The sequence below is a fragment of the Geospiza fortis genome, unplaced genomic scaffold (genome assembly GCF_000277835.1).
Source record: "Geospiza fortis unplaced genomic scaffold, GeoFor_1.0 scaffold171, whole genome shotgun sequence".
Taxonomy (NCBI): Eukaryota; Metazoa; Chordata; class Aves; order Passeriformes; family Thraupidae; genus Geospiza; species Geospiza fortis.
The window spans coordinates 8,965,864-8,986,110 of record NW_005054313.1 but is presented as its reverse complement, the minus strand read 5'-3'; the positions used below and the strand labels follow the sequence as shown (position 1 = coordinate 8,986,110).

At 39.1% G+C, this 20,247-nt stretch overlaps 1 protein-coding gene across 1 annotated transcript in view; it reads right to left on the bottom strand.

Annotated features, from left to right (window-relative positions):
* UBE2Q2 (ubiquitin conjugating enzyme E2 Q2) overlaps positions 1 to 20,002 on the bottom strand; it is a 30,307-nt gene extending 10,305 nt beyond the window's left edge. The window contains exons 1-5 of the mRNA XM_031055886.1: positions 19,590 to 20,002; positions 13,104 to 13,208; positions 11,425 to 11,481; positions 9,252 to 9,392; positions 2,865 to 2,949 (exon numbers count right to left, since the gene is read on the bottom strand). Of these exons, the coding sequence (XP_030911746.1) occupies positions 2,865 to 2,949; positions 9,252 to 9,392; positions 11,425 to 11,481; positions 13,104 to 13,208; positions 19,590 to 19,769 (568 nt within the window). The 5' untranslated portion in view covers positions 19,770 to 20,002. The remainder of the gene's footprint in view (positions 1 to 2,864; positions 2,950 to 9,251; positions 9,393 to 11,424; positions 11,482 to 13,103; positions 13,209 to 19,589) is intronic.
* Positions 20,003 to 20,247: the final 245 nt, after the last annotated feature.

Here is a 20,247-nt window from a genome sequence, read left to right as displayed (position 1 = left end):
GCAAGGGGGCTCCAGGTCTTGATACAGAAGCTACTTAACAACACCATCCAAAGCTGAGGGAGGGTGTTTGGGGTTTTCTGAATAATCAAGGGGATGTTATTTGGAAGTAATTTATGTGGTTTTTTGGTAATTTTGACAGTGAGAGGAAAAAGGTTGCTGTCAAAAATAATTTAACTTACTAACAGCAGTTTTAAATTAAGGAGAAGTCCTTAATTTAGGAAAGGAATCAAGGTAGGTTCCTCTTGCTTAAATACAAGGTGGGGTGGGGTTTTTATTACTCAAAGGTGATCAAGTAAAAGAGGTGATCAAGCCCACAGAACCGTGAAGCAAGCAAAAAAGTAAGAAATTGAAATGTAGATAGAAAAACAGTTCTTTTCAAAACAGAAGCAACATCTTACTTAGGGCAACATTACTATATCAAAAAGTAAATCCCACACAGACTTTGGATAAAACCAGGGAATTGAAGTCCATATCAACTATATCTGAATAAAACACCAAGCTAAAGATATGAACAGAAAAGATTTCATTTAATGTCCCCAAATTCTTTGTTTCTTGCCCTCCTTTCCCAATCCCTTAAATTACATTAAGTCATTTGTGAATCTCCAATCTGATGTGTGGAAATGAGATAATCTTGTTTTACAGGACTTGTGGCTCCCATTATCTGAACAAGCTAATGAAACTAATTCACAACAGAGTATCTTAATTTTCTGGAGTATTTTTTGCTTCTGTCAGCTCATAAGAAAATTATTTTCTGTTTCTTTAAGGGCAATTCTTCCCCTAGATTTCCCAGGTAGATAAGCAACTTTGCTGCTGAGAGCAAGTTTGCAATCTTTTGCTTGAACTCCAGCAGTTTTGCTTCATTTGATAAAGGAAAGTAATTTCTAAAATAGATACTACCTTGAATGCACAGCTCAAGTTGAAGCCACTGTCTTTTAATAGTACTTTTTTATAAAACAGTTCAACAGAAAAGAAAAAAAATTAAAATACTATTGCTACAAGTATTATTCACTTCAGAACTCCCAGTGTTCTACAGTCAGTCCTAAAAACATGCAACCTCATGAAAACTAAATAAAGTGATCCTTACCTAACTAAAAATCAGCCTTAGCCCTTCTGGCTTGTCTTATAAAGAAATGAAAAAAGCATTAAATCACCTTGCAACAGTCACAAGAACCTGGAAGTTTCACAATAGTTCCCTTTGTGCATTAGTAGGAAGAAATTAAATTGAGGGTAAAATGGACCATGGGGCAAATACTCTAACAAAAATATTAAAAAGCCAATTACCCGCCACAGCCTGTGCACGTGGTGACAGTTACCTAACAAAAGGCAGAACTAGGCTATGAAAGCAGGAGTTTTGTGCAAAGGAAAAGAACCAAGAACATAAATTTACTCAAGGTCTAAGAATAAATGAAACCATAAGGAATGAATCCAGGCAAGTTTTATAACAAACAGCATCAATTTACTGGCACAATGTAATAAATGTGTCAGTAGGATGGTGTTTCAAAGCAGAATTGCCATCATCTTTGTACTGTCAACCTCCACTTGACACTACTTCATTACCATACTTTAGAGATCAACATGAGGCATCCAGCTGCAGTGTTTTTACATATTTCCAAAGTCATAAGCTCTAAGTTATGCACTCACCCTTTAGCACCTCATCTTCCTGTAAAGTTTAGCAAGATCTGCTCTTCCTCATAACTCAGAATATGCTTTCCTACATCAAGATCAGTCTTTTGCAACTCATTAAGACTTGTTTATCTAAAGCCAAGAAATGGCATTATTAGAGAGCCTAAACCCTCCCCCCAAACCACAGCTAGCCAGGGGCCCCTGGCTGACCCCAGTGGCACCACCACATGACTGAGCCCCCCACAGCACTCTTTACAGTCTGGTTTGTTATAGCCAGCCTTAGCACTGATCACCAAAACAAACCCTGAAGGTCAAAACCAGGCAGTAAAGCACCCCCCATGACTTCACACAGATCTGCTTCCAGCTCCTCCCTAGACCCACTATCCCATTCCTTCCCACACAGGTGGTCACTGGAGCACACTGGCAAGCTCTCAGTTGCAACACAGCCAAAAAAAGGAAGCTGCATTAGATCAACACTAGGTCACCTCATCAAATTTATACCCCAGACATTTTACCACTGTTCCCAGCACTTCCACACATGAAACAATTGACCTAAAAGTTAAATATGACAAATCAAAACAGGAACCTACTGTCTCTTCATCTCTGTTCTTTTACACATGATTACAATGGCATTGTCAAATGAAGTTTAAGTCCACTAGAAATAAATATGGACACAGGTCCAGAAAAGTGAAAATGTATTTAAGTTTATAGTGACTGCCTAATTAGACATTCCTCCTGTTCTCACCCTGGCCTATACCAAGGTCTGACACCTGGCTGCAGTGATGGAGTTGTCTATTTGGCAGACCTAGAGGAATACAACTTGCCCAAAATCCATGTAATTTCTATTTCTCACACAATAACACTCAGGCAATTCAATTTGCTGAATCCTTTGCTGAGCTACTTTAGCTACAGCTCCTATAAGGAATAAATGAAACAGCCATCCACTACCTCAAGATAATCACTGCTCATTACTCCAACTAATTTAAAATACAAGCTTGTTTTCCACTGTAATTCACATCATTATTGCAAGGAATAGATGTTCTGACTTTTCTCCACAAATAAACTACTTTATGTAACAAGAGTATACATAATGTATCAATGTATTTTTACATATGTGCACACACAAACATGCACTTATATACAAACACAGGACAACAAAACACAGAGAAGTTAGCAGCAAGTATTTCCCAAGAGAATTCATTTAAAGCATATTTTCAAAAAGGGAAATCTGAGGCATTTACCTGTTTTATAACTCTGTGATCTATATATATCCCTGAGTTCTTTCATAAGTCGATCTGAAGCCTGAACTGACCCAGAGACTGCACCCTGAAATAAACAAAAAAGACTCCAAATAAGTGAAAAGTAGTATTTACAAACAACTTGACATTACTAACTAGAAGGTATTAACAATATATTAATTTCTGTATGAAAATAGGGTTTCTGAAAAGTGAAAATATTCTGGTGAGCAAAGTCTACCCCAAAGAAACAAGGCCCTCCCTCTAAAGAACATTAATATATACTACTAAATGCTATAGGTGATACAAACTTTTAATCAAGGTACAACAGGTATTTTTCTGTAAAGGACCTAAATCTTTGGCATTTTAATTTCCAAGATGGATGCAGTGTATATCTCAGAGTGAAATATTTAATTTTACATTCTGCTTTTACACACTGAGAAGAAAAGTAAACCTAATCCTAAGGGTGAGTTTCTACACATAAGGTTTTATTGCTTTCTCGGACGTATTTTTTATTTGGTCATTGAAAAAGGTACAGGAGTTGGTAAGTATCCACTCTAGAACAGCAGCTTCCTGAGGAATAAGACCAAGCAGTGAATTTAGAAAATGTGGAACAAAAGCAATATTTATTGCAATTGAGTGAAAAAAACCCAACACCTACACAGAGGAAGACAAAGGTATGTAAACCTTAAAATACAAAATATTTTTGTGACTTGTCATAGTTCTTGTGATTTATGCAACTATGGCAGAATCTCATTTGTTCCTTTAGACCTCAGTTCGGTACTGCTCAGCACCTCAAAGTGAGAGAAAACTCAAACCAATTTTCCTATATGTTACGTGATTACTCTGCTTGTAAATCCCACCCAAAATACCACTTTCGGTTCAAGAGTTTTGAAAAACAGAGAGATAAAAGATAGCATTATAAGATTTAAAATACAGAATAGGAACAAAGACTCCAAATGAGCTAAGGTAGTTAGCACCCCAAACCCTGACCCTGTGACACTTGGGTTTTCACCATCAGTCTGTTCCCAAAGGCAGATTATTCCATTGGACCTTTGCAGTTCCCTTCTGCTCCTGTTCTTCAGTCACTGCCACTGAAATACAGGCTAACATATGGAGCTCATAAGCATGGCTGGGGGGAGAAACCATGACAAAAAATAAAACTGCCCCACTACCATATAAAAAAGACCCACCTAGGATAATTCAGCCTGTCTGTATCAAGTACTAAATAAGTAAGTTGATGAGGCTGCTTTTTTACTCCATCTAAAAATTCAAAGGTTCTTATTTTTTCAGTTTCCTTCCAGACACTATGAACACCTATAAACATATCCTTTTTGGACACAAGTGTCAAAACTATTTCTGGAAGAATATGAAGCAGCTCTGACCATTACCTAATACCCAAAACATCCTCCCTGTTTGCCTGAAGTCCACAGTGATGTTTTATATTCTACAAGGTCTTAACTGTAGGAACAAATTACTTCTTAATACAAATTAAGTATCAGTAACAGTTACTTGATGGTAAAGCCTCCACATAGTCCTCTGTCTTCTCTGTCCAATAGCATCAAATAATGCACTTAGACTTTTCTTTCAAGGCTATTCATTTTCATACACCTTTTGATTTAATTATGCATATTTCTGAAATTCCACTAGTTTTTCTTAACAGACCGGTATGAAGGATGAACCTTGTAATTAAACATGCAAATAACAGGCAACTCCTTTAATCTGATTAAACAAAAGCTACATACAAACAAGGCTTCAGACAAGTAATTTCTCTACTTACTGTGCTCCTCTCTGTGGAGCAGTATCTGAAAATCCCTTTGAGAAGGGATTTCTCAAACACCAAGTACATGAAATTTTATGGGAAAAGGTTGTTTATATGCAATATCTGCATATTACTACTATTTATGCCCACTATTTACAGATTAGCTGAAAAAGGAAGCATTACACTTAACCAGTTAACACAGCAGTATTAATTACAATTCTTTGTAGAGTTGCTGTGCTTTGTGAGCATTAAGATTAGGACTCACCAATATGTTGAGTCTGGAGGAAAGACATTTCATAGACAAGTGTCAAGATTTTGGTTTTCTTCTGAGCAGAGCTGTGCAGATCCCTGCCCCTTCCACTGTACTTCTTACTAAAAGAAGGAATTTTCATACAGTTTCCACAGATTGTCAAGGTATAAATATAGGCAATTTAAGAACAAGTTAGATGGTCAAAGACATCCTGTGGAAAACTACCTCTTTCATTGCATCTCTATTTCCATCCAATTAAACTACTGAATTTCTATATATAATGTTGGAAGTTCATCTTGGCAAATAAAAATTTAAGTATCTTCTGTACTGGAGACATTTAAAAATCAAAGCTTAGCACACCCACATCCCCCTGACTTCCATTATAACTGCTGATAAATGAGGTGGTATTAAAGGAGTTAAGCTGTAGTGTGTGCAAGCAAGCCTCAACACACTTTGTCTTTGTCTTTACCCTTTTTCCCCCAGGGGTTTCTGGTTGGGCTGCTCACTCCTTATATAGCAGCATTAAATATAGTTACACTTGCTGCTCTAAAGAATCGATGGACTGCAAACCAGTAATCTACAATCAGGAGAAAGAGGATAGCAAGCTTAACTTAAGGAGTTTAGCACAGGGGCTTATTTTATGTGCTCTGAACTACCCTTGGAGGAACTTGAAGGGGAAGGTAACAGCTAAACCTGATGGTAAACCCAATGGCAAACACCAGTGCTCTGAAGCACGTCTTCATTCTGGTGTCACTTGTGGGATTTGGAGCCACTGTAAAGTGCAGTTTAGAAGACAGCACAACTTGCATCCTACCACTGCACCATACAGAGCACTGAGGTCAGTTTTGACTACAGTGATACTAAAATTAAAAACTTTTTCCGTAACTCAGTACACGTAAGTTGTAATTTCAAAGACTGAACCCAGATATAAATAACAGCATCCTTCTGGAAAAGTGGGACTTGACACTCCAAGGGAGATAAAGTTCCCATTTCTCAAATTGTGACAGTAAGATTTATAGTTGCAACTGCCTCAGACATAAGTGGTCAATCATGGGATCTGATGGGTATCTGCCACATGGGGCTGATGCCAAGAGCAGGAAGGCAAAGCCATTTCATGTTTAGTAGTTAAATGAGCTGCAGGACCAGACCCAAATGACTTTTTTTTCCCTAATAAGTAATCAAATAGGCACAAAAAGTCTCACTTAATCATCCCATCCTGTACTATGTTGTGGCTCTCCAGAACAATGAGCAGGTAAGCTGGAGAAATCCCTGCTGCAAGAGGCAAACATCTATGCTGACAGTATGCCAACTGCTGAGAGCTGCACATAACAGAAATACCTGATGCAGGAATTCTCACAGCCAACACTGCTGGACATGAAAAATATTCACAAGATGCACCACTACAAGCCTGTCCTGTCCTCAAACTCTTCCCCCCAAGGATGAGCCACTGTTGGAAACAGGAACCTCGTGGGGCAATGGGACCAGCACTTGCCATTACCCTGCTGTACTAAGGCCACAGAGACATCAGGGGTTTCTTTTCCCCTTCCAACCCTCAAAATGCACCCACAGCCTGCTCTCCCCCACAAGTTATAGGGGATAGGATTTGCAGCTCACTGCAGTTTTTTATCCAAAGATCTGATTGTTTTCTGTCTGATCAGGAAAACACTGTGAACACATCAGAATGCTACAGGAAACCTCTTCACTCAATAAATTTCAGAAGATTTAGCCACAAGTCCAAAGATCACCTGCTGAAACAAAACATGAAAACTTCTCCGAGATAATAAATTGAAATCTAAAGTAACCCAAAAAGAGCTAAAGAACATAAGTTCCATTTGTTACTGAACTTTCTCCATATTTGCACAGAAGCACAATCATTCCTAGAAGTTCAAGTAGTTTCATACTTCCTTCAAGGATTAGACTAAAAATAGCAATGACACCTTAGATTTCATAAAATCTGAAGATGAAAGTACAGACATTGGAGACTTCTAAAGGGAAGTGCTTAAACTCTTCAGCATGAAACAGGAAAAGCTGATAGCATTATTTAAATAAGAAAGGCATTAGTCTCTGAAACGACTTTGTGGGGAGAGACCTCTTAAAAGCAAGCAGCAGCAAGTTGTTAAATATTTGAAGTTTATGATTCCAGTTCAAAGACCTATTTTAACTACAGGTAAGCAAGTGGTTCTTTAAAGTTATTACAATGTTAACAGGAGGATTCATTCTTGCTCCAAGTTACATATTGTACCAAAAGCCAAATTTATTTCCTGATGCCAGCAAGAAGAATAGGAGTAAGGATACTGCCAAAGACAGAACTCATTTACAAAATTAGTAAATACACATTCTTAACCTGTACAACACACATAAACCCTAAAAACTCCTATGACAACATCTTGAGAAGCAAAAAAATGTCTTTAATCTATCAGGAATAAATGACAATGGGAGTGCATGCACCGCTTTCCCATGAACAAGCCTTGAGCATGATCTGTAACTCCAGCCTGCACTGCAGCCAAGGGGAGAGAGGACAGCCCATGGACCTGAGCCAAAGACCAGGGAAAGGAAATGAAAAGTCTTCTGGCTGCACTGGGCACCAATCAAAGCCCTGTTTTATGCTGCACATTCCCTTGTCCAACAAGCAGCATGTAAATGGCATGGGTTTGTTTTACTGGCCTCTGCCGAGGAAACAAAGTATCCCAAAGGGCTAAAAAAACAGACCAGTTTAGCCACTGCATTTAGGTTTGTGAAACTCATAGTGTCCTCTAAGAAACCCAGTTGTGAGGGCTGTACAGATTTAAATTTTGCTTTGTGCTAGGACACTCAGCAAACAACTGCTTATAGAGCATGGTTAAGACATTCTATCAGAAGCCCCCTGTTTTGGCAGCATGGAGGACCAATAAAGTGCTACTGGGATAGCTCTTTCCTAGGTCAGTAGCACAGCTACAGCTTTTGGTTCTCCAGCACCTAGGAGTAAACTTCCACAAGTCCTTGGAGAAATTATTTCAGCAGCACAGCTATTTCTGGTGACCCACAAAAATACCACAGTTCCTCAGCAGCAGCTGAATACCCTGTTCCCTGCACTCAGCTGACCTTGTTTATGCACCAGCATCAACGAGAGTGTCCTGGCACGAGAAACAGCTATTATGTAAGTTGAATCTGCTGTTGTCAAACAAAAAACCAGCAGTGTTCATTTCAGCTCCACTAAATGTGGAGGGAAAAAGCAAAAGGAAAGGCAGTATTGGCCAAATAGGAAAAGAATAGATAGCAAAAGAAAATCTGCACTTTTAAAGGGTTTTCTGCACCAAGGAAGAATGCTGACACCACAAAAACCTTTTTTCTGTTCTACCACATTTTAGATGATTGTAAAGCAGGCCATGCCTTTCAGGCTGCAAGAGGTTATATTTTCCTTCCTATTAGGAGCTTGAGTTATACACACAGAAACACACAAAACCTCACTAGGCATCGTCTCAAACTGTGAACATTCAAGTTTAAACAAAACCAGTAAGTGACTGTTGTGCTTATGGTTACTCAAGTCTCAAAACAGGACTTGACTATACAGCCAAAGCAGTTTGGGACCTTATGTTTACCTGTTTTTAAACCCTGAAATGCCAATCAGGTTTAGGTGTTAAAAATTTAAAATCCTGTGGATGAAGCAGATCATAAACAGAGGTATTAAATTTCATGTTTTATACATTTTAAGCCTCTATGAAACAAAAGCTTTGATTTCTTTGGGAGTCAGGATAAATAAAATTAAGGCTGTATGACATCATCACACTCTCCTGCATGCACCTCTGAGAAGTAGAAGCCTCTCTGGAGCCTGGCACTTGGGACAGAACGTTTCTAAGCCTCTGGAGAACAAGCACTTTTTCTAAAGCTGCCTGCTGCCAAGATCACTCAGAAAACAGACAACAAAGCTGCAGAGCTGATGAAGGCCCTTTACTTTATGCATGGCAATAAAAAAACTGCACAACAACCCGCCACCCTTCAGTAACTTCCAGGTGACACAGCTATCACTGAAAAACAAACTCATGCATAAAATGGATTTAAAGCACAGGTTTGCCAAGTATTTTAAGTCACCCATGATTTTTAACACAGGCAATTTTAATTATGGCTTTAGTTTTTTTACTTAAATACGGGTTCAGCAACAAAAGTCAAGCTCAAAGCCTGGAGGCATTCTACTGATTCTGCAAGCAGAACTAATGCTTGTAACAAAGGCACCAAGCAAGAATAGAGGGACAACCCATGGATACTTCTGGAGATGAGCAGGTAAACAGTCAGCTACAGGTTAATTTATGTCTAGGTGTATAGGAGTGGGCTTTCTTTGCAGAAAACCATCTCTGTTTTAAAGTCAGAAGTACTGCAAAGAAGAAACATGGAACCATTAACTCACATTTAAGTGATCTTGCCTTTGATTTTTTCTGATTTTTTCTAAGATTGCAAGGTTCTCTTTTTCAATGCCTTCATCCTCAGATTTCTTCCCATCAACTGGTTCCTCCTCCTTCATATCATAGTGATCCAGATCTTCAATGTCCTACGAGAGAGAGAGTAGTTAACTGTAAATAACTGTCCTGTGTTCTTCATTCAATGAAACCCTCTCCAAAGGCCTCTGGGATACAGTCACATACTGCACAGCACTATGGATTTCTGATTGTTGGGTGCCATTTCTATTTTGTTCTAACTTCACCCTCAGCCAACATAACCACTGGAAGTATAGAGAACCTTCATAATACAAATGAAACCCAAATTCACAACATGTTTCTGGTCACAGAAACAAGTACTACCTTTGCAAGAAGATAAGACTGTAGAGAATTAGCTCACTGAAGTAGGCAGCAAACTGGACTAGAGAATCCAAAAGTACCCCAAGGTAGGGTGGCTCCAAGATGTTTCTAAATGGCCCTTTTGCAATTAGAATCCTACTATACTACACTTCTCACAAGCAATTAACCTATCTGGCAGGGCTACAGCAACCCTTCAAGAAAGTTAAATATTAGAAAACTATGTGTACTTTATTCAAGGCTAACATTTCAGCTAGAGATAAGATGCAGTAATTTTGGAATCAGGACATAAGGCAAAATTCTGTGGTCAAGCATTCTGATCACCCAAGCCAACACTTCAGTTCCATGTTCTAGACCAAGGCACTAAAACCCCTCCACTCTGTATCTGAGATGGGCTTATCTTTGTGGCAGAGGAGCACTCTGAGCTTCAGACAATTGCCTGAAGGTGATTCAAATGCAGCCTGTGGAGAGGAGGGGAAGCATGTAAACACCTTGACACGAAAAATGAAGCACTGCAGCAGCCACACCAGCAGATTTTGGTTACACAACTACCAGATACACTCCAGTATGCAGAGCTCTGGCACACCTGGGGCTGCTCTCCATGTGCCATCTGTTTGCACGGCAGGAAAACCCACATTCAAGGATGTCCTATGTAACAAGAAATACACCTGGTGCATCTGACAACACTGTTTCCTTCAGCTGTAACAGACTTCAGACTGAGTATTCCTCAAAATGCTCATGTTTCTCCAATAACAGAGCTGAGGAATTGAAAACTGCTTCTCCATCTAGAACTGGGACTAGATTACAGGTTACAGATATCACTGGCACGCACAATGCCCCCTGACAGCTGATAAATAATGGCAGACCATTTCTCTTTTTTACAAAGTAACCCAAACAGAATGCAAAAGGCTACTCTAGTAGTCTGCAAGCAATCAGAGCCTTGTGCCAGCAGGACATGGGACATAAGAGCAACTTTACAGAAACAACAGCTCCAGCAAATGTAGTCTGGATCAGGCTAAATATGGCTAAGAAAGGCTGCTACAAATTAATTTAAGACCTTGGTAGCATTGATATTTTCTCTAGGAAGATCATTTATTCAGAGAGAGTTGTTCATTCTTACTAAACCTTAATTAAAAATCTAAATCTGAAGCAGTCAGAACAGTTCTACTATAGCAGTCTATAGTAGTGTAGAAAGCAAGAATCTTGGAGCTATTCTAACATGTAGCAGATGCAAGCAAAAAGGGTGACTCTTACAACTAAAAAGCTCATTAAAGAGAGCACCATGTTGCCAGACATGGACATAAAAGTTTAGTGTGTCTGTTTCGATGTCCTTCCAGTCCTTTCAATTTATTACAGTCAAAAACTAGCTCACCCATTTAATGAGTCAGCAAACTGATTTACTCTTAGCAAGTCTGCTTCAGTTTGGGAGGCACTTCCAACTATATCAGAGCCAGTTCACATGCTGCTTGAAATAGGAGTTAACAATGCAAAAACTTACTGATTTGGCACACAATGTTATGTATTGTTTGACTAAAGCACAAACAGATGTCCAATTCTCTGTATCCAAGTACCTCACAGCTGAGATCTAGGTTTAAGAAGAAAATTTCACTAGGTTTCTGGTTGAAGGGAAAGCTGACATTCAGGTAAACATCCAAATTTTAATTATCTTTTCTGTTGAACTCCAGGGAGGTTACACGTTACAGTTTGGTTTAATTATTAGTCAGACATTGCAGAGCAAAATGACAAAATTCTACTAGATTAGGACAACAATCTCATATATAGACATACTTCACCCATATCATCTTCTTCCTCCTCCTCTGATGTAACTTCTTCTGTTGTTCCATTCTGCAATAAAACAATGAAAGTTCTGCATAAATTTTGCATACACTTCTGGCTTTCAAAATCAGCAAGTCTACTCTCAAAGAGAAGCACTAAATGCAAAAGTTACTTGTCAAACTTCAGTCCTTTGCAGATAAGGGTAAGATGCATAAAGATGCTTTCCTGGAACATGAGAGTGAAGAGACTTTTTCACGAAGCAAAAATAAATAAAATGTCTCAATTAATTCCAATTAAGTTGTAAACAGAAGCTTTTAATTCAGATAAGGAACATCCTATTCTGAGACACTGTCAAATGCAACAAACACATCAAGTGGGTTACAACCCACCATCCCTTAAGCATGAAATCAGATCATGGCTCTGACTAGAATCCGTCTACATGCTACACCCCTAGAAAGAAAAAACTCAATGAACTTTAGACCTCTAGAACTCAATGGATTCTTTTTCTCACTACCTAGAACTTCCATGCAGCCAGAAGTATCATCATGTAGCCATTGCTATTAGCCTGTTTGAGGAAATATCAGAACAATACACTGAGTTAATTTTTATGACTTTCTCTTTCAGGATACCACTCCAAGCTCAGGAACTCTGCGCTGCAGAAATACTCAGGAGTATTTTGATATGCTTGTCCTCTGCTCACTCTTCCTTTGGCAAAGAAGTAATGACACTGCTCTGACAATATATGGGACCAGATGAGTCTTTGGTCAGAGTTACTAAGGCCCCTCTTATTTCACTTGAAACTGTCTGACATTTCTGGCTAATAAGAAACCTTCCATGAGTTTGTTTTGGAGTTTCACAGCACATGTGAGACCCTTCACAAAGCTACACCCTAACAGCACAGCCCATTGCCTTACAGCTGCACTGCTGAGTGGGTGGCTCAGAGAAAGGACCTATAGGATTACAATTTGGCATGTGACCAAAAATTAAGCAAGTTATTTGTCATTACTATAGCACTGTCACCACAGGAAAGCATCTGTTACTCTAAAGGAGTATTTTAGCAATCATGTCATCTTAATGTGTACAAACAAAAGAAGATCCCATAATCTTATTAAAAAACAGAAAAGAACAGCTACTATCAGTTACCAGTTCTGTTTTCAACACAATACAAAACATTTTGGTTAAGAAGACCACCTCAGGCCTTCACAATTCTTAATTTTTCAAGTGCACAAGAAATAAGCAAGGCACCTCCCTATCCAAAGTAACATATGGCCTTGAAATCCCATGTCTCTGCAAGGGATTGAAGAAGGAAAACATCAACAGTAGCTCATCCAAGTACACACTGTGAAACACATACTCTTCAACAAAGAGCCAAATATTTCAGAAAAAGTAAGTTTGGGAAGCACTCCAAGTGCACAGAGATTGGCTTGAATAGTGTTTAGGAAGGAATTAAACTTGACATACACGCCTTACAGTGATACAGAAACTTCAAAGGGAATTGCGGAATATTACCACACCATTATTAAATGGATTTTGCAAATAAAATTCAGATTGAAGACACTGTAATGCAAAAGTGCTTCGTATCACAGTTCTGGTTTACACAAGGTTCAATCTTTCCCATTATCTTGTTTCTTGGAGTTAAAAAACCAACTCCTTTATTGGCATAAGAAGGTGCCCACAGCTTTTTGATTTACCTGTCCAGCTGGCAATGGCTGATCTAACATTTCAACATCTGGATGCTGAGGAAGATTATATAATCTGCAGAGGTCACATATTAATCGCTTCAGCTGCTGAAGAAGCTAAAAACAACAAAAACACATGGATAAGTTAATTTAAACCAAAGCACAGGGAAATATATTTAGAATTTTCTTCACACATTGATATTGAACTTAAGTCAATGTACAGCATTTAAATCTGCTAAGGCTGGAATAAAATTTCCTCTGTAATATTTGTAGCAAAGTCTCCACAACAGAAACTCAAGGACATGGCAAGTTAGCAATGACTTCCATTCATCTTCCTATGTATAAGAAGAAAGCCATGAGCAGAAAAACAATTTTTGGTCTGACAGCATCATCTATTCCAAGCATAGCTGTCTGAGCCACACATCACTATGGAATAAGTAAATGGTCACATTCCCATTTCCCAGCTTAAATAACCAAGGAGGAACAGTCTGGTTTTCCATACCCTGAATTCCTTCACAGGGCACACCAGAGAGGCAGCAGAAGCAGGACCAACCCTGTCCAAGTCCCAGGAGCCAGGAGGGCTCTGAGCTGGAGCCCAGGCACTCTGCTTGCTTTATCTTGTGTCAGGGTGAGGCACAATCTGTTACTATCTCTGATTTGTGTTTCCAACCTGTTCCACTGATTGTGCTCTGTTAACTGCAAACTATGCACCACCTCACACTCACTAATGTAAGGCAGAAAAAAATTTACTTCTGCAGAAACAAACATTAAGTTTGCTCTTTGATCATCAATGAAGGTGATTTCTACAGCTCTTCACTTCCTCTAGGCAGCCTCAGACACCTAGCTAAGGCCAAGGCATGAAATACTATACTACTGCATTTCCTACCTTTCCAAGGTCTTTGCACAGCTACGTCAGGAAAACAAAAAAAGGACTGCAAAATCTATTTGTAAAAGGGTCAACATCTCATCATTTGCAAAATACTAACCTAGATGAAGCTTGCAGAAATCATATATCCATTTATGGACTTTTCTTCCCAAAACCAAGGAGAATTTGTCCTGCCACTTGTCAAGGACAGCCTGCAAGATAGTAATTTCTGCACACACACTCCAAAATACTTGTCTAAAGCCTTGCCATTGGCCAGTTTAAATACTGCCACCTTACCCCACTGGAAGTGAAAAATTCAGTCTATCCAGGGTTAAGAGCTCATTTCCAAGCCCGAATCACTAGCAGTGATAGGAAAATATTGCCCTTATGCTATCTGAAAGCTTTAGTGCTTTTCCCTTCTACAGCAGAATTCAACATTGTGCTTCATAGGAATGTTATTTATCCATCTGAGGCCATGAACTGAGGTACCAGCCTGCATTAGAACACTATCACACCAAGTCTGCTGTTTCTGCATCATTCAGGATAGTCAACCCAACCCCAAAATAAAGTAGATAATCAACCTAACTCAAAAATAAAGCAGATATCACCTAAAGGACTGGGGCACCACTCTTAGGAGTATATACATGAGACATAAAGTTAGTTGCCAAATAGAACCACAGGTCTTAGAACTATTATTTTTGGTATGTGCAAGATGCTTAGAATTGCACTGCCATACATTTTGTTGAGAAACTTTTTCTCTGCACAAACATTGCCTCATGGAGAGCTGGAGCATAAACCATACAATTCCAGGAGCTGTAATTTTTTACACAGAGCCAATAATTTGTTTAAATCTTCTGTGAATCATACAAAAATAAATCTAAGCAGTGGGGGAAGACTGCCACCATTGGGCTGGTCAGTTAGCACTGGCCTTGGAAAAGCAGATGAATACAGTATTAGATGTGCCTTGACAGAAAAACAGTAAGGACTGGAGAGTTAAGAACTGCTTCCTGCCCTGCTTCCTTCACTCCCCCCCTCCTCCCCACAAATAGTCCTGTCGGCTGAACTGGAATTCAGAAGGGATTTTTGCAGCCAGGACGTGCCACACTGTAAGCTTCCCTTGCTTCTGAGCACAGCACCACAAGCAAGGAACAGGAGCACCCTCAAAACAACAAGGTGCTGGCACAGCCTGGGCTGACTTCCAGCTGGGCCTGACAAGGGCCTCCAGCAGCTCTTCACCTTCTCATTTCCACTGCACCACAGATCACACCACTCCGTGGCAGCTTATCAGCCTTGTGGCAGATCAATTCTGGTGTGCTTCAGCACCACTTCATCATGAAGGGGAAGGCAGAGACCTGCTGAGAGCAGGGATCCCCTTCCTTGGCAGGATTCTACATTGCAGGGTTAGCTTAATCCAACTCATACTGCAGTTCATTTTTATAGATCAGCTGCTTTATTTGCAATCAGTGTCTACAATTTGCAAAGGTGGTGGCAGAGCAAGAAGCTGATCCTGTCTGTACAACCTTTCCACCCTTCTTCCTTATTGCTACATTTTTCCTCCAGAGGAATTAATTTAATACCATTGATCTTTCTGCCATGGATCACCATCACTGTTCTCCCTTATCCTCTGCTCATCTGTATGAAAAATCACAGGGTAATTTGAGCTGAAAGTCACATCTGGAAGACATCTGATCCAGCCCTGTGCTCTAAGCAAGATTTGGTATGTGTTGGTATGTACATGAACCGACTATCAAAAGGGAGAGTAGATTTCTGTCATGTATTAATAATTTAAATGTATTTCCAGGGTAACTTCACAGGCTTGACTAATGTAAAATGCATGCTTAACACACACACTTGGAAGCTACTGCAGAAAAGTGAGCTATCAGCACACCAGTAGGTCCCCTGGAATACAAACTGCCTAGAGCACAAAGTAAACAGCAACCAGAACTCTAACCCACAGGGTAAAGGAGTGAGGTCAATAGGCTGCAGAAGGGAAACCCTCAAGTGACCAAACACAACACATTTCTAACTTTGTGAAAATTATTATAATTAATATCAAAATAACAAAAATTACACCAGTAGAATACACAGCCTCTATAATTTTTAATGCTTCAGGAGTTCTGAGAGCTTGGTGATTCTTTTGGACACAATAATGCTGGTTTAGAACACAAACACCTCTTGGAATTGTGTTTCCTATCTTAATGTCCTGCACATCCGAAAACAGTTTAAAACAATTTTTTCTGAAAAATTCCTAGCCTACACTAGGAGGCTTTTTTATGTATGAAGATTTCTTCCTAATGTAGTATGAAAGCATTAACAATTTTAGGATACCTTTGATGGTATTAATATCCTGCTGGGCTCACTATGAAACACCCTGTTTCCTGATTATGAAGAAAAATGAACTTAAGAAGTGCAGTTTAAAAATAAAAAGACTTAATTATTCTGTGTGTCTCTACCTACACCCACAATATCTATATAAAAATAAATGCATCAATAAATCTTAGCCTACCACTGAGAAAGTGCTGAAGAAGGATACAAATGGAAACAGAGGGAAGCAGTAATTGTCACTTGGAGTGTGGCCACTACTTGGTTATCAGGTACCAGTGACAGTACCTGGCCTGGCCTCCCCCACACTCAGCAGCCCTGGGCAGCTTCAGACTAAAGCAAAGTTGATTCCTGCATTTTGTCTCTGACTCCCACTGCAGAAATAGCTGCTGCCACACTGGGAGTTTGCAAGAGACAACATGCTTCCCTGAAAAGCCTCCATGTGGGACTTAATCTAAAATATTAGCACAGAAGCAGTGTATTTCAAGACAGCAGCTTACCCAAGCTGTAAACATACTTATGCCAGGAATTGTGTACTTACTTTTGACATCTTTCATGCAAATTTAAGGTCTAGAGTGTGAGAATAAAGCTGCCTCTCTGAATTTCAGCCCATTTCCCTATTATCTTTAAAAAGCAAACCTCCAAATAGTGTAGAGTTATAGTTAACATCTCATGAAATAAGTTTGAGGCTTCAGACTCGCATCATGTAACTTCCATCATATTAAACAGAACAAGGGAAATCACAGTAAGATTTCTCTTTTGCATAGCACAGCCACTAGAAGGCAGATGGCAGTTTCATACTTAGGAAATCTAAAGCATGGCTGATTTTCAGAAGGAAATTCAGGAGACACTAGGGGCTGAAAGAACTCTGTAGCCTCTTCATCTGCTGACTGAAACTTGCCCAACGTTGACAACCAAGCAGCTAAGCTGTCCAAACCTGAGGATATCCATGCTGATCACATTCTTAATAACCTTTCAACATTTTTAGTGTTTTGATGAATTTTCATAGTAAAAGCAACATGCTGGTGCAAGGTAACTAACACAGTTTCAGACCCACAGAAGATTTTCCAGGAAACACATGTAGGATTTCAACATCATAAATCAGTTTCTGTGTTACCATGTCAAATGACAAGGCTTCCACACGTCAAACATTTATGCCTGAAGAGCATATTCTCCAACAGCTGACACCTGTCCCGTGTTACAAAGCAGGTAGAAAGGGCAGTAGAATACCAAAGGCTAAACCAGGGTACATGTGCCAGCACTGCTTTTAGCACAGCTGAGCTCCTGCAAGAGTCCTATGCCTTCTTCCATTCAAAATTTGACTGCTCCAGTAACCCTGAGTTTAGAGTAACATGGCACTAATGATCCTTTACCTGCAGTAAATTAAATGAAAGCTAGTTTGAAACATTCTAGATCATTCTAAATTAAACTAAGTGAATTTTTATGAGACTGTGATAAATTAGAAGCCTTTGGATTTGTACTCCTCTATCCCTTCTTTGCTGCAAAAAGTCTCTGTGTGAGTGCTCTATGCCATTGAAAGGGAGGGAATTCTATGGGGAAGAGTTGAAGAGAGAAAAAAAAAACAAATTAAAAAGTCACAAGCCATGTCTTTGGAGCAAAAAAAGAAATCAGATTTTGTAGTGCAAGTATTTGTCTCCTCAACCACTCCCATCTGCCTCCACCTTGGCACAGCACAAAGCAGGGTGGATTCCTGAGAAACCAATGGGCCATCACAGGTGTCTATTACATCAACCCAGCAGCTTTTTCACACGGGCAAGTACAATCTTGATAGCAGAAGCTGTTTTCTTACCAGCTACATAAGCAGTCCGTGTGCATATGCAATTCAGCACAGCAAGTCCCATGCATGTTTACAACAAAGCTTCCAGCCTCTTGCAGGCAGTTGCACACAGGAAATACCTCGTTCAGAACCTCTAGGCTGAATTTCAGCCACACCAGCTTCAAGCTGCACAATCTTCTGAAAAGTGTCTTTAGCAAAAAGCTCATTTAGCCAGATTTTCTGCTACTGCCCCTTTCCAGGCAAAGCTTAAAGACCAAGATTTATAATATTCTTCTGAATGTAGTTCAGTCAAATCATAGGTTGAAGTAGAAAATACAGAGATGTACATGTTGTGCAATCAGATCCAACAAAATGCATGAAAGCCCTAACGTCCCTTTACAATTGTTTTTAATTATGGCAAGGCCCACAAAGACTCACTTTTATTAGTTTCCTAATTATTTTTGCTAGAAGTCAAATGCATCCTATCTTCAGATGCAAACTATCTTCAGAAAAAGACACTTGTACATTTTTATGTAAGGCTGATAGGTATCCCAGATGAACATTATCCCAGGAAACATAACAAGTAGTGGGTTTTCCAAAGAAACAACATTCCCAATTTTTCCCAAACCAGATAAATACTAAGCACATAATCCATGCAATAAGCAGTATTCTGATTTGTTTAGTATGAATTGCATTCATGTCCACCAAAATAAACACAAAATGTTAATATCATCTATAATAAAGATCACCTGAGTTTGTCAGGATGCTGCAATACCCCTTTTTGAGGCACAAACTGCATTTGTACTGAAATTTATTTCCAAGCACTATTCAAGGGCAGTTTCCTAGAGAGACTAGGAAATTGATTTTTATATTCATGTGCCTTTCCTCTGAGCTCCCATCACTACATGAAAGGGTATTTAAGTAAGATACAATGCTTGAGAGTTTTCTGAAATACAAAACAGCCATCAGAATCTGTATACAAAGATTTCCTTTAAGTAGCAATTGTCCAAAGTCACAACACTGCTTAAATGTATCAGTACCTAAGAAACATTCTGATGGATGAGAAGCTCTCAGGTCAAGTTTTCTTTGAAAGAAGGAAAGGATTAAAGAAACCAAGAATCCTTGGTATTAGAACAATGGTTTGGAGAATATACATTCTCAAGAGTACAAAGTTTTGCCTCTGCAATTGATTTCTGTGCAAAGAAAACTCTACAACAGCTGTCTTATTCAGCAGTTTTAACATTTTCATCCAGTTCACTGTTTAATTATTTTCAGAAAACATCACACTAATTACTGGGGCTGAAACCTTACTTTTTTAAAAGCTTACTCTCCAAAAGAAGTTATATTTTCCTTCTTGCCTCAAATCTTTTGGATTACTTTTGGCTCCTAAGCTTTTTGGAAGAGAAAGTTGTGTTTATAAAATCCCCCAAATAACCCTAAAACTGAACTAGCTGATCTTCTTGTTAATGTGACAAAGCCAAGTAAGTACACAATCTCAAGTAAATGTCCAAAATAACCAAAATATTTCACTCACCAGAGTATTGCTCTTCTTAATATCTTCTAAACGCTCTAAGACTGAAGTCAGGTTTGGGTCATCTGATTCTACAAACCATATTGGTGATGAAGAGGGGTAAGATTCCTGTTTAAAAACAACCAAAAAACAAAACACAAGACCCAACAAATAAGCAAAAAATCCCAAAGCTTTAAAAATCATTTACCCCCAAAATTCCATAACACAGTGTTAATATCGCCTTTAATCGTACTCTGTGGCAGGTAACACAGAAGCTTTTAACACCACATTTTTAGCTAATGCAAAAGAAATTGAAAGAAATCCAGCCAACTGGTTCTTCTAGTATTTCAACCTATTTTTGTCTCTCAGATGATGGATATGCATGAGAAACAGTGCTGAAATGTTTAAAACCTTGGGGGCAGGTAGGGCAGGAGGGAGAAATTTAAGAATGTGGTATGGGTGATAATTAGCCAAAAATGGAATCACAAGTAGTACATGTCAAAGAATAAAACTGATGCTGATTTTTCATAAAAACACAGCTTCCTGCCAAGAAAAGTTGTGAAAGGATAAAAGCTGGTGTCTTTAGATTTCCTCCTCAAACAGGATTATTGAAACTCTTCAGGCACCAACCCTCAGCCAAAAGCAATGCACCTTAAATGCCCTACCCTGGAGGACAGTTTAA